This window comes from Macaca fascicularis, chromosome 2 (assembly GCF_037993035.2).
Source record: "Macaca fascicularis isolate 582-1 chromosome 2, T2T-MFA8v1.1".
Taxonomy (NCBI): Eukaryota; Metazoa; Chordata; class Mammalia; order Primates; family Cercopithecidae; genus Macaca; species Macaca fascicularis.
In genome coordinates this window covers 148,639,498-148,653,244 of record NC_088376.1, presented here as the reverse complement: position 1 = coordinate 148,653,244, position 13,747 = coordinate 148,639,498, and the positions used below count along the sequence as shown (strand labels likewise).

Sequence of the window (13,747 nt, the reverse complement as noted above, 5' to 3'; positions counted from 1 at the left end):
TTTCTTGAGTGGGCAGGAGCGTCTGTCTTGCCTGCCTCTTGTGGGTCAGGTGCTTTGCCACTTACAGATAACCCTGCCGGGCAGGTGGCATTAACCCTTCTTAAGAAGAAGAAACTCAACTCAGAGAGGTGGCTTGCCCAAGGTCTCCTAGCTAGTAAGTGACAGAGCTGGAATTTAGGCCAAGCTCTGTTCACCTCAGGGCCCCCACCACACCCTCCACCTCCACACCTGTATCTGAGGGAGGCTGAACACTGCTCTCTTCCCTCCAGATGCCATGTTTAATCACTGCCTCCCCCACCGGCCTCACCCAGCCCACTGGCCCCTGAGCCACTAGCACAGGACAAAGGCCAGACCCCCTGTGTCCTCCCGGGGACCCTGGGGCCTGCAGGTGGGCCCAGAGCTGAGCAGACATCTTTCAGAGCCTTGGAGTGTGTCTGGTATTTTTGTTTTGATTTAAGTGACATTGTCGTTGTTGCCGTGGCTGCGGCTGTTCTTGTGATGTTGCGCCTGTCAGTCATGTAGCTGTTGTGTTCGTTCTTCTCGCAACTTGTCTCGTTCTCTCCTCCGTTGCAGATTGAAGTAGTCAATACTTTCAAGAGCGGGGCCTCCTTTCAGGGGGCCCTGCGGAGACAGTCCTCGGTCACCAGCCAGAGCCAGGATGTAGCCAATCTCTCTAGCCCTAGTCGCGTGTCGTTGTCCAATGCTCTTTCCTCTCCGACCAGCCTTCCTCCTGCTGCAGCCGGGCGTGAGTGTGACTCCTTACTGCCTCCGGCTGGCACTGCCCACGCCAGCTCCCAGGCGGGCAGGGGCTGGGGCACCAGAGGACATGGGGGGCAGCTGGTCACGATCAGGCCCAGGGGGCTGAAGGGTCACAGCCACCGAAGAGGGTCCCATTGGTCAGGAGAGTGTAACCAGTCATGCAGTGGCAGTCACTCAGTGGACCAGGGTCAGTCAGAGGGTCGTTAGGGTCCCAAGTGGCCAAAAGGTCTGGTTCAGTCAAGGGATCAGCAGTGGTCAAGAGGACATCAGTGACCAAATGGTCCCAATCCACCACAGGGTCCCGGCAGCCAGAGGGAGACAGACATGGAGGTGACACAGAGTGTCCCACTGGCCCAGGGTCATATGTGGTCAGCAAAAGCCTGGACCACCAAGGCAAGGGTTAGAGTTAGACAGGAGGTCCCAGTCTTGCAGTCAAAGTCAGCAGAAGGGTCACCGTGGGTCAAGGGAAGCAAGCCCCTCAGGGTCACAGTCAGTCACGTTGGGATCCAACCAGGAGAGGGTCACATCATCCAGGCTTTCCCAGTTGGTCAGGGGGCACCCACAGCAATGAGGGTCATGATCAAGGGAGATGGTTGAGCCAAGAGGTCACTGCAGGTCAGAGGTCATAGTCAGCCAGGGGTCCCAGGCCACCTAGGAGCTCACAGCCTGGAGGCTGCACCCCAGCAGTTCAGAGTCTCTGCCCGCTTCCTGTCACTCCTCCCCTTGCACTTTTGACAGCATCAGCTGCCCTGCAGACAGCCTTCCCTGTGGCTGAGCTTGGAGCTTGCTGAAGTTCTAAGCCCTTCCTGGAAAAGACAAGGTCCCTGGCCCATTCAGCTTGACCCCTGGTAGAAAATGGTGGGTCGAGCCTCATGTCTTACCTGGGTGCCAGCAGGCCCAGAGGGACCTGATCTACCCTTGGGCATCGTGCCCTCCTTTATCTGAGGGATAGCCTGAGACTGTGGCCCCTCCTTCATCTCCCTCCTGCTAAGCTCATCTCCTCATGCCACCACTTCTGATCTAGAGCACTCACCGCTGGCTTTGTTTAGCTCTTTCCCGGACCCATGGCTTCGGGCCCCATAGGGAAAAGCCTGTCTTTCCTCCCACCGCCCTGCTTCGCTTCCAGCCAGGCCCTTCTGATCTGCAGGGGAGCCCCTGGCTCTGGTCTTCTCCAGTTGACACAGTGTCCGTCTTAGCCTCCAGCTTCTGTGTGAGAAGTAGACTCCAGCTCATCTCTTGAAACTCTATAAAGGGCCTGTACCCCCATCCAAAACCAGAGCACCCACAACACACCCCGCTGCAGCAGCGGGAACCCTGTGTGCTGGGGGGAGCGCCTCCCTCAGTGCCTCCAGTGGAGGCACAGGCCACAGAAAGCCTGTTGATGGCAAATGTCCATGACCTACAGCAGCAGGACAGAAGCAGAAAGCAGGGAAGGAGCCCCTCAGTGCTCATTCGTCAGCACAGAAATGCAGTGCTGGGGAGGCCCAGGGAGCCAAGATGAAATGGAGATGCATTTCAGCAGATGGTGGCTGAGTCACATTTCCATGAGATACCATCACTAGGCAGTCACCGCCAGGATTTCTAGGGGAAGGCAACACTGGTCCCATCCTCCTCCCCTTTAGACCAGAGAGCTCTCACCTTTGCAGCAGCCTAGCCAGCTGACCTCCCAGCTCCTTTCTGCACCAGCTCAGCTCTGGCCTTGCTCAGCACCCCCACCTATCCTGAGGTGCGGTGACCAAGTGTCCTGTCAGGGAGACCTACATGGGGAAGAATCCGCTTCTTCCCTTCTGCCACCCCTCCTGGTGACTCCTGCGGCCCTCTGGCTGGGGCTGCCTGCCAGGAGTCTGGCTTCTGGGTGAAAGCCCAGTTCTTCGTCCATCCCAGTTCAGCCTCTTTCTTGAAGGGCAGCACTTCACCCTGGCCACAACAGAGCACACCTGACATTGCTGGGCACCCGCACCACCTTTGGAAGTCTTCCCTGAATTAGCCCCTCATCTTAGCCTTCACAGTCTAGAAGCTAGAACTGTCCTCTCAAACCTCAGCCACTTCTTTCTCAGCTTTTCTTCTGCGTCATTTGTAAAGCCATTCAATAGAGCCAGCCTGGGAACAACACTTCTTTGCAGAAGTACCCCCTTCTTCATTTCTGCAGAAATGCTTAGACAGGAATGTGTCTAAACTGACCTCCTTCCAGGCCACATCAGTCCCCTGTAGCCTGTGGTTACCCCAACTTTGGAACAGTCTTGGAAAAGAAGCCCAGGCAGAGGCTCAGCCAAAGCCAACTTGACAGTCCTTGCCCTGACCCCTCATTCTCTCAGGGGACCCAGCGGGGCTGGCCAGGACCTCCTCACTCTGCTTCCCATCTTGCCTCTCCCCTCTTCACACCTCCCAGAGAATCTCGCATTCCCCCTCTGTGACAGAATCCAGCCTGTAATTCTGGGTCCCTCCTGAGACCCTTCCTGAGCCTGTGGTCTTAAAAATAGCCTGACCAAACCCCTGCCTGAGGGCACTGGTTCCCAGACAGGATCACAGCCTCTGCGGTTTCAGCACACACATTTGGACAACACAGCCTCATGCCTCCTTTGCTTGAGTAGTGTCTACAACCGTGCTGCCTCCTCTGGTCTCCAAGGACTCTGAGGACCCTCTAGATACCAGCCAAGGTCCCTGCAGAAGCCAGTATGCTTTCCTCCCACAGGGAGGTTTAAACAGGTGGCCAGGAAGTGAGAGAAGGGCCCCAATTTGATGGGATGAGGAAGTGGGCTGCCCTACTACCCCACAACTCCTTCACCCCCACCACACCCCACCAGCCTTCTGAGGGGAAATCTGCTTCCTGGGGATTCCCCAGCGGAGGAGGCTGCTCATGTGCCTGCTGAGGCAAAAACACCTGCAGCCAGTATGCCCTGGAAGGAGTCAATCCACTGTCCCCTGGGTTATGAAGAGTTGACCACAAAGGCCTGGGACAGGGCCTGACTTCTGACCTGGGACACTGGAGTGAGGAAAGCCCCTGAACACATCACAGGCCCTCCCCTCCCCACAGCACCACCGCAAGACGAAGGCCTCAGCAGACAGACGCACGTGGTAAGCCTGACCGCAGTCACGAGGCACATGGCTCGAGGACGCTCGGGAGGGAATGAATTGGTGCACTCTTCTGACTTACTCAAAAACGAGCTTGTTTTTACCCTGGAAACTTAATGGCACACGCCTAGTGCCTTATAGCTGAGCCCCACTCAACATTTCCAGGGCAGTTCCCCACTCCCTTTACTTCAAAGATGCCTCACCACTGAATTGTGGGAGGGGAGGACCTGCCAATACATCCATTTCGCAGAGAAAGACACTGATGAGGCCAGGATCACACAGCAAGGGCGTGGCAAGAGGTCAGACTCTGGAGTCCCTCATTCTTCCCACTACTTATACCACTTCCCAGGAGGCCCACAGACCTGGAGCCACAGAGGCTGAACTTCCATTCCGGAACCAGTGCCCATGCCCATAGCCTCATATTCGTGAAAAGGAGTCAGTCCTCCAGGGAAGGCCAGAGAAGCTGTTTCTCAGCTTGAACTTCTACCAGCGTGGCCAGGACTGGCGAGGAGGGCACCTTCCCACTGGCGATCAAGGACCAGATTAGCATCCCACACTTCGATCCAAGGCAAAGCTGCACAGCCTCTCTTTCTCATTGCCTCAAATTCCTAACTCATCTCAAACCATCTTTGTACTCAGTAAGTCTGTAGCAGGCTCCATGTTTATCAATGGAAGTCCTGCTCCTTCAAACCACCCAAGCCAAGAGCCAGCCCCATAAGCCAGGTCCCAGCCACATTCTGGACGCCGTACCTTGCTGGACAGATAGGGCACTTCCTGCTTCCACTTCCCCTGCAGATTCCTGGTTCTGAAGACTCCTAGGGCAAGGAGTTTGCACTGTTAGGGGGAGAAATAAAGACAATGAAAAGGGAAGAAAGCTGGACTTCTCATTAGTGTTTTGGTAACTAATTTAGTGCAACCTTGGGTTGGCGAGAAAATGGCTTGCTTTGTGGGGGGGACCCTAGACCTCTCCGCTGTCTGAATATTCCATGTGTTTGTTTCCCTAGAGGGCTAGAGAACCCTGGACACAGAGTTCAGCAAGAGAGAGTGAAATTAAAAGAGGTTGTGAGTCTTTAACCTTGAGCCTGAAATGAATGTGAATCAGTCCCAGACTCTTGGCTTCCTTGAAGCCGGGTAAACATTCGAGTATGTCGAACCCATCTCAGACCAGGGCCTGTGCGTTTCCTCAGAGCCCTCTGACAACAGGCGTGGGTCTCCCTGCTCCCTTTGTGCTGACGAAACCAAAACATATGAAATCCTGCTCACTGGGTCCCTTCCTCTCCTTCCCCTCACCCCCACACCCAAATGCAGCTTATGCCAAAAAAAAAAAAAAAAAAATCCTACCTTTAGGGTAGGCAGGGAGGGGAGATGGAAGAGCTTTTTTTCCCCATAGTTTTTTCCATTTCAGCCTCGGAGAGAACCGAAGTGGAGACTTGAGATGGCCGTGGCGGGGTGTCCCAAAAAGTCTTGTCCCCACAGTCTTGTCCAGAGCAGTTCATTTTTTCTGTTGTCTCCATGCCAGGGGGAGGGCGGAGGGGCCTCATCTCATTGTGTGTCATCCCCTCTGCGTTGTCAGTCACATGACAGGGTCCTGCCACCATCCCCCCGCCCCACACATACACTAGGTGTTCCAGTCAGCATCTGAATTGCACTTCAGCCTCAGAACACACAGCACCAAGCTAGGCAGCTACAGCCGTGACGCTATTCCCACTCTACAAATAAGAAAGCTGAGGCCAGCAGTGCCTTCTTTGTTTTCAATTAATCAAGGTGTAACAGCTCACTTACCAGGAGATCAGAATATGAACCATCTCTGCAGAGCCACAAAGAGGGACTCCAGGGGGAAAGAGCTCAGCAGCCACAGTGGCCGTGATGGAGCACCAGCACGAAGGCCGTGTCTGGCTGGCTCTTGCTTGGCACTTGTTGCCTCTTATTTAAAGCACGATTCCAGCAAGTGGGGTACCCTGGAGTCCCAGCTCACAATATGCAAGGTGAAAGGACAGAGGTGCTTTTCAGAAAACAGAAAAGTCAGCACTAACTAGTAAGCGATGGCTGACAGCAAGGGAGAAAAAACAAGCCAATCCATGGGGTCTTACCTAAGACCAAGAAGGATAAATGACAAACCTTATGTTAAATTATTCTCTGTGCACTCTAAATTAGAAGTCAGAGGAGCATGTGACATGCTTTAGAAAGAATTCCCTCTGCAACAGTAAAACAAACCTTCAGCGATGACACTTAAAATCATCAACCACTGTCACCTAGAAACTCCACTTCCATGGAAGAGGGCTTTCCCCACCAGGGTTCCACAAAGGAGCTACCCTGGGTTCCTCTGAGAGCTCAAGTCCTGGGACTTCAAGGGCCTCCCCACGACCGTCTCGTCCAGTCCCCTGCCTCCCCGCAGGCCTGTGGTGTAGGGCAGCCACTGCTCTGCAGGTGGGTGCCACTTGGCCTGCACACAGCAGCCGACTAAGGCTCTGTTCTGGAGGCGCCAATGCCACCTTGTTTTCTCCATCTCTGACTCCACTCCGAGTTGGGGCTGGGACGAGAGGAGGAGGCACCTTTGTCCCAAGTCCCATCAGACTCTTGAGATGACAGGCACTACTGCCTCTCCCAGGAGTCCAGAGAAGGGACACCTCTCTTCCAAGTGAGGGTCCTGTCCCTCTGTACCCTGTGAGGCAGGACAGAGGACAACCAGAGAGCTAGTGTGGCTTGTCCACAGTCAAGGCACCAGATGTGGCAGAGCCAGGACGCAAGTTGGGTCCTTCTGCCTTCAAGTCCAGTGCTCTTTCCACTAGCCTTGAAGACTCAATGACCAGCCTCCTCCCATTCTTCAGCGGAGGAAACTGAGGCCCCAGGATGTGTGGTTCACAACTGAGACAGAAAATGAAAGAACTTGCTGTTTTGTGACTCAGTTGCACACACCCCAGAATCCCACTGGGGCTGGGTTTGGCCATCTGATTCCAGCTTCGTTTTTTGGTTTTGTGTTTTCAAAGCACAAATAAACAAACAAAATCCCCCAGGAAATAAGAGACCCCAAAGTAAGCTCCAATGACTGGCTGGCCAGGGCTTTGAGTCTATACTCGAGTGTTTACCTCCCAAATGCATGAAGGAAAGAAACGCTGGGTACAAACGACCTCCGTTCACATTGTCCAGGCTTCCAAGTGTAGCCGTGTGTCTGTCTGTGTGCCGTGTGGCTCCCGACCCCGCGTGGCATGCAGCCCGCCCCCGAATGTCATCTGTCCGCCAGCTCCCATGTGCTTTCTGGCTGCCTCTGCTCTGCACCTGAGAAAGCCCTGGGTTGGCTTTGGTTTGCTTTGCTGCCTTTGATTTGATGTTCCCGTTCTGTTTGGCCCTCATGTGTCTCTCTCATCCCAGCTCATCCAACCGTCTCTCCTTTCTGTTCCTTTTCTGTTGGTGACACATAACCTGTTCCATGTTGTATGGTTTCTTAACTGTGTGTGGTTTTTCTAAGATGAATTTTTTTTAATAGCCTCTCCTCTTTCCTACTTGATTCCCACCTGGTCCTCCTCCCCGTCTGCATGGTTGAACCTCTGCTTTAAAGTGAACAAGGCTCAGTCTCTCACTAGGTGTGGGTGCCCGCAGGAGTCGACTGTGCTTCCTTTAACCACTGTTTCCCATCATCTCTTTGATGGTGCTTGGTGATTTCTCCTGTCCTAACACTAGTTTCTACCAAAACCAAAGCAATTTTTAAAAACCAGCTCAAGGATGCCTATAACCTGAGCCCCCTTTTTCACTCTCCCCCATCCTGTCAATGCTAATAACACCCAGCGACTGTGGATTCCAGCCACCTGCTTTGCCCTAACCCTTCTCCCACCCGCCCCTCCTGTGAGCCCCCCGAGCCTGGCTGTGGTCCCCGGGCGGTGCTCCTGACCCCTGTGCTTCCCTTGCAGATCCGCGTCGTGAAGGCGTTCCGTAGCTCTCTCTATGAAGGTTTAGAAAAGCCTGAATCTCGAACCTCCATCCATAACTTCATGGCTCATCCTGAATTCCGGATCGAAGATTCCCAGCCCCACATCCCCCTCATTGACGACACCGACCTGGAAGAAGATGCCGCGCTCAAGCAGAACTCGAGCCCGCCGTCATCGCTCAACAAGAACAACAGCGCCATTGACAGTGGGATCAACCTGACGACTGACACAAGCAAATCAGCTACCTCTTCAAGTCCAGGGAGCCCCATCCACAGCCTGGAGACATCGCTTTAGCTGAGGACCCTGTCGCCTGCCCACCCACCCTCATGGACCCCGCTGCCACCCGCCTTCTGGGCACCCATCCATCCAGGCACCCAACTCACCCAAGCAGCAACGAGCAACAATCGGAAACCAAATACTGGAGAGAAAACCAACGTTTCCACCAACAGACCCTTTCTCTGGCTGCGATGCTGTTTGAACTCTTTTTCACTTTGAGGCAAGGGGCGGGATCTCCACTGGGGGCTTACGGGAGTGAGCAGTTTTCCCAAAACAAGCCCTTCCTGGCTCCCACCCAGACATGGACCAGCCATGCACCCGCCCAGCCACCACATCCCCCGCATGAATGTACTGTACACTTTCAATCCTCCCCTTGTTTGGTTTTTGGGGGTTGGGGAGGGGTTTTTTTGTTTGTTTGTTTTCTTAGGCGGGAACTGCAAACAGACTCTTTTCTGAGACTATTTATCCAATCCACTGGTCTGTGAGTTTTTGAAATGCTTGCGCAGCATGGTCTCAGTTGTATAGATTAATTTAATAACTTTTTGAAATTGCAGAGCTTAACTCGCCTAGTAGATTTGCACCAATGGAACCGAAGAACTTCATAGACACTCACAAGGTTATATCCATTTCTTTGTATCTATATCAACGTATACTTCTCCGAGACTGTATACGTCCATATAGATAGGTAGATATATATATATATAAATATATATACATGGATATATAAAGTTTCTTTGCCGGCATGTTGCCTTGTTTCCGCTTAAATTGCTCTATTTTAACTTATTTATGTCCTAAAAGAAGAATGTAATTTGTTTACAAACCTGTAGATAACGTCTTTGGCTATTTGTATGGTTTAAGAACACTGGTGGCTGAGATGCTATAAAAACAGCTCGGCCCAACAGACACTTCCCCTGGGTTGCATCCTTGATGTTTTATGATAGCCATGCTCTGATTTTTGCCTGCTATTTCCGTTCAATAATGTCACTACCGTGAGAGGCTCAGGCAGAAGCCAAATGCTACCGAGTTGCCATCCTGAGAGGTTTAACAACATGCTCCGTAGACGAAGGGAGAGGAGGAGAGAAGGCTTCCTGGGTTTGCAACACTAGCGGCCATCCGGCCCAAGGATGCCAGGATCTGCAAAGCACTGCTCGAAGACTTTTCTCTCAATGAAACTCGCTTGAGTTTACTAAGAGCATTTCAAAAATAGGTTCTCTTTGGCACTGTCTGTACAGAGATTGAGGTAGTGTTGAAATATTATAAATGGTAATGTGTTGATTTTTTTTTTTAGTTAGTAACTTACAGGTTTATTTCCTTATTAATGGCAGCGTCCAAGCTGTTGGCATATTGGATGAGGATCAGTATGGCTTGCTGCTTTTATTTTTATTTTTGAAGAAGAATAGCCTTTTTCTCTGCACTATTTAGATCCGAATGAACCTTATGATGTGTATATTGAGATGTATTCAGTGTGATTTTAAACCAAATTGTCTTCCTGTAGTCACAATATATACTGTAGCCTTTTAACAGCAAGTCTTGCTTTCCCAAACAGAAAGCCATTCTGAAACCCTACAGTATCACAGGTGAGAAAAGGTGGTTATTTTTCCCCAAGACAACAGCACTAGTAATCCCACTTGATAAGAGCTTATTTAACTGTGTGTCAGCCTCTTGACTGCTAAGCACTTTGTGGGGCTCAGCGTTTTTCATAAAAGAACTTTTGTATTTAATACAAAGTTTGCTTTGAGACTTTTCAGCATATGATCTTTTTCCATAAACTTGTACAGTGCAAAAGACATTTTGAATACCATGATCGATGATGTCCCATGCTTCGAGGAAAACCAAACACTTTCCGCCTCTCTTGCAAAATCCATTCCTCATGCTGACCCTCCTCATGGTGGCTGTGTCAGCCCAGCCCCTTCCCTTCTCCAGGCCCAGAGAACTCTTCCACAAACAAGATGAGAGCCACTCGGGAAAAGAGCCATAGTCAGCTGGGAGGGCCTACATTTGGATGGCTGTGGAAAAACTTGAGGGTTTGGGGTTCAAAGTCAGCCCATCCCACCTGGCAAAATCTTCCTGGAAGGAGGTCCTTCAAGAGCGTACCAGCTGAATGTCATGAAGAAGTATCTCTGAATGTATCCAGCAGAGGAAACTGCATACCCAAAGGGGTGACCAGCCCTCAGATGTGCTTATTGGATTCCAGTACAAATGCCACCAAAGCCAGCCCACTGCTCTCCTACGAGGAAGGAAAGACCTGCACGTGTAAAACATGGGGCAGCCTTGGAACATGGTGTTTTTTGGAGTTTCCTTTCTCACAGTTTTCCATCTCCCCACTTCTTTGATCAGTCATGTGTCTGTGACCTCATTCCATGACATCAGGATAGCTGTGTTTGCATGCCATGCTCCATGTTCATTTGGAGCCAGGAGAGGTTCTCAGTGGAGCCTGGCTTAGGGAACAGGGAGCGATGGAAGAATGCCAACATTAGCGTTGGTCATCTCTTGTCAGGAATGAAGGATGCTTGCACACATGCACCCCCTCACTCTCACACTTGCACACACATACACACACGAAATGGTTGGTTTGTCAAAACTCACTGTAGTACATAAAGCTTGCACTCTGCGTCCTATATCTAGCAGCATGGGGTACGTTTGGCAGTTCACCCCATTAGGGGGTAAATAATTTATGACCATTCATCTGTTTTTATGAATTTTTTTATCTAGACAATAATTGTAAATAAAGAACTCACCATCTCTGTTCATTTAATACTATGCAATGGTTATGCTTTCAATTGCTGGCTCTTCTGACTCGCGCAGTGTGGTTCTGAAATGTCTGTGGTTTAAAAAAAAAAGGCAAAAAACAACATCAAACAGAACATAGTAAATATATCTGTAATGTATACTTTTTTCTAGTTTGGGACTGCATCATCCATATAGCTTCTTTTCTGCCCTCTAGACAAGGGCTCCAGGAGAAGTTGACAGATTCGGTTCTGAGAGCTAAGCTCACCAACTTGTCTCCCCCTCAACAGATGAGGGAAGGGCAGGGAGCCTCTTCAGTGACTCCTGGCACTGCAGAATCACTCATCTTTGGAGGTGAGCAGGGAGAGCTCTGAGGAGTTTCCTCCTTGCAACTCAGGCGGAGATTTCTTTAACTCAGGAGCAGCCTCCATTGCTCCCGCCAACCCCTCACCATGGCCCCTTGTCCCCTTGTCCCAACCATAGCATAGAGATGACAAGAGAGAGGCGGTCCTATTTCTGAGACTGGACCAATTAAAATGACTGCACTGGCTCAAGGACTCTGAACCTGTCTTGTCCTGGGTCCCCCAGTTATTGGAAGCCACTCTTTTCCCCAACCATGTTGAAATGCCACCTTTACCACACACTGATATCTTATATAGACTTGGATCTATTTCTGGAACTTCTCTTCCCTTACCTGGGTGGCTCATCTGGCACCAGCCATACAATTTTAACTATTCAACTTCTAATGTCGATTTCTAATGTCTTATTATGTGGTGGGATGAGTCCCTTCACTCTTCTTTTACAAAATTTCCTATTCTCTCACATCTATTCTTCCACATAAACTTTAAATTGTGCTCAGTCTTCCACCCCCTGTCCCATTCCCACCCCAAATCCTGGGCCCTGTCATTCCCTGTGCCATCATCTTCCCCGCATTGTAATTACTGTCCACTCAGGGCTGTGAAATTGAGTATGTTCTCTAAAGAGGGACAAAAAGGGCATCCTGATCTTGAGGGAAGCCTTCTGTTCCTCCCATCATTTCACCTGCTCCCTACGCCCAGGAGTTGTCATGAGAGGCCACCAGGCCCCCACTCAATCCCAGCTTGGGAACCAAAGTCACCCACCTTAGTTGTGTTAGGGTGGACCCGTCAACTATCCCTGGTCCAGATGAGAAAGAGGAGTCTCTCCCAGGCCTGGAGCTGGGAAAGAATGTGTGGCCCAGTTGTCTGCACTTCTAATTCTCATCATGGAGAAACCTTTATTCCTGTCTCCCTTTCCTGAACTGATTTTTTGTTGTTTTTGTTTCATTTTGTTTTGGGGGGATCGTTTCTTGCTCTTTAATTGGGAGTCTCCAGCACCTTTGGGATGCAGGCAGTTCTTGCCCAGGCCTTCTCGGAACCCTCACTCCCCTAGCCCACTCTTGCGCTACCTACAGGAGGCTGCCAACCTGGTGCACTCTGACAAGCCTCCCACCCAAATCTCTCTCCTGCCATTGTGTCCAAAATCCCGCCATTAGAGGATCTTGTAGGGAGGAGAGTTTCTTGAAGGCTTTTAGGCCTTCCAGAGTCAGGACGGAAGTCAGACAACAGCAGGAAGTCCCCAAGCCTTTTCAAAGTTCCAAACCAAGCTCTCCTGATTTTAATGTAGAGATCATACCAACCCAGGTGGGGAGGAGGGTCCCCAGCCCCAGGTAGCAGCCATCACCCCCTCCACTGAAAACGATGTTGGAGGCTGCTTTGGGACTGCCCTTCTCAGCCCCCTGAGTCTGTTTTGTAATGCCTGTGGTGCTCTCCCTCCCGGACCTTTCCTCTCGGGGGTCACCACACTTTGCTAACTCTTGTGTGCACATATTTTATAATAGAGTAGCGAGGGAATGGTGCCGCCTCCAGCTTCCATAAGCTGCCCGGGCTCTGGGGTCTCTGGGACAATCGGGGCTGGGAAGTGACTGTGCTCTTATTGTACACTCTTTATTTCTCTGTATCTTTGGCTTGTGCTCTTTGTAATTAATGGGATTTGTCTGCCTTTTCAACACTATACTGAGCAATAACAATAAATGCACACGTGGAAATGCAGACACGGTACACATCACAAGGCCTTTTTCTGAAGGACAGCTGGGTCCCCGCCCTTTGTGGAGTTGAACTCAGGGGGAAACAGAATCCCTGGGAGGGAAATGCCCTTTGCACAAGGGCCCACAGCTCAACGGGCAGTCTCTCTACTTCCACTAGGTCACACCTTTTGAATACCCACCATTTGAGGGAGACAGGCTTACCCTGCCATGAGCCATTAACCTAGAGGAATAGTTGACCATCTCATAGAAGAAGACTGGGGAACGGGGCCTCAGGAGGAAGAGGAGGAGGTTTGGGGGCAAGGGGCCGGGGGCCAAAAATCAGGGAAAGTTAGCCTGATTTGGGGTCTGGATTAACCAGAGGGAGGAGATGGGGAATACAGACACAAGATATAGGTGGCACCCCCTACTGGGGAGAGGAGTAAGGCAGAGGGAAGCCTGGCACCCGAGGAGTCTGGACTTCACAAACCTCTGCTGAACATTGGCAGAGAAAGAGAATATGCCCAGACCAAGAAGCAATCCCTAAGGTTGGCCCAAGGGTTGAGAGTTACACACACACACACACACACACACTCTCACACACTCACAATCACAGCTCTTCCTAGGTTGAACTGATCCCCAAATCAAGTGCCATAGGCCCATCCAACTTCCAAACGCAGTTTCATATCCAAGGGTCCATTTAATCCCAATATCAACCTTCAGAGGAGGTATTAGTATAATTCTCACTCAAAAGAGCAGGAGACAGCAGCTCAAAGAGGTGAAGAGCATGCCCACCGGGTAAGCAGGAGATCCAGCACTGACACCTAGCAGTCTTGATGCCAGCCACTGCACTCTAAACCTCCATATTATAGTGCCTTATGGGCCAAATACCTTACAGCAGATACCTTAATGAATAAGATATAGTTCTGTTGCTTGTCACAAATCCCCA

The 13,747-nt window shown here is 51.0% G+C and overlaps 1 protein-coding gene across 20 annotated transcripts in view; it reads left to right on the top strand.

Moving 5' to 3' along the window:
- Nucleotides 1–12,826, top strand: part of ATP2B2 (ATPase plasma membrane Ca2+ transporting 2) — a 382,664-nt gene extending 369,838 nt beyond the window's left edge. For 11 of the 20 annotated variants that reach the window (XM_045384728.3, XM_005547813.5, XM_005547808.5 and 8 more), the window contains one exon: nucleotides 7,737–12,826. In XM_045384728.3, coding sequence (XP_045240663.1) covers nucleotides 7,737–8,048 — 312 coding nt within the window. In that variant the 3' untranslated portion in view covers nucleotides 8,049–12,826. Of the gene's footprint in view, nucleotides 1–573; nucleotides 746–4,835; nucleotides 4,891–7,736 lie in introns of all 20 variants that reach the window. The other 9 variants (XM_074032979.1, XM_065538995.2, XM_074032978.1 and 6 more) reach the window with 4 other exon arrangements.
- The last annotated feature ends 921 nt before the right edge of the window (nucleotides 12,827–13,747 follow it).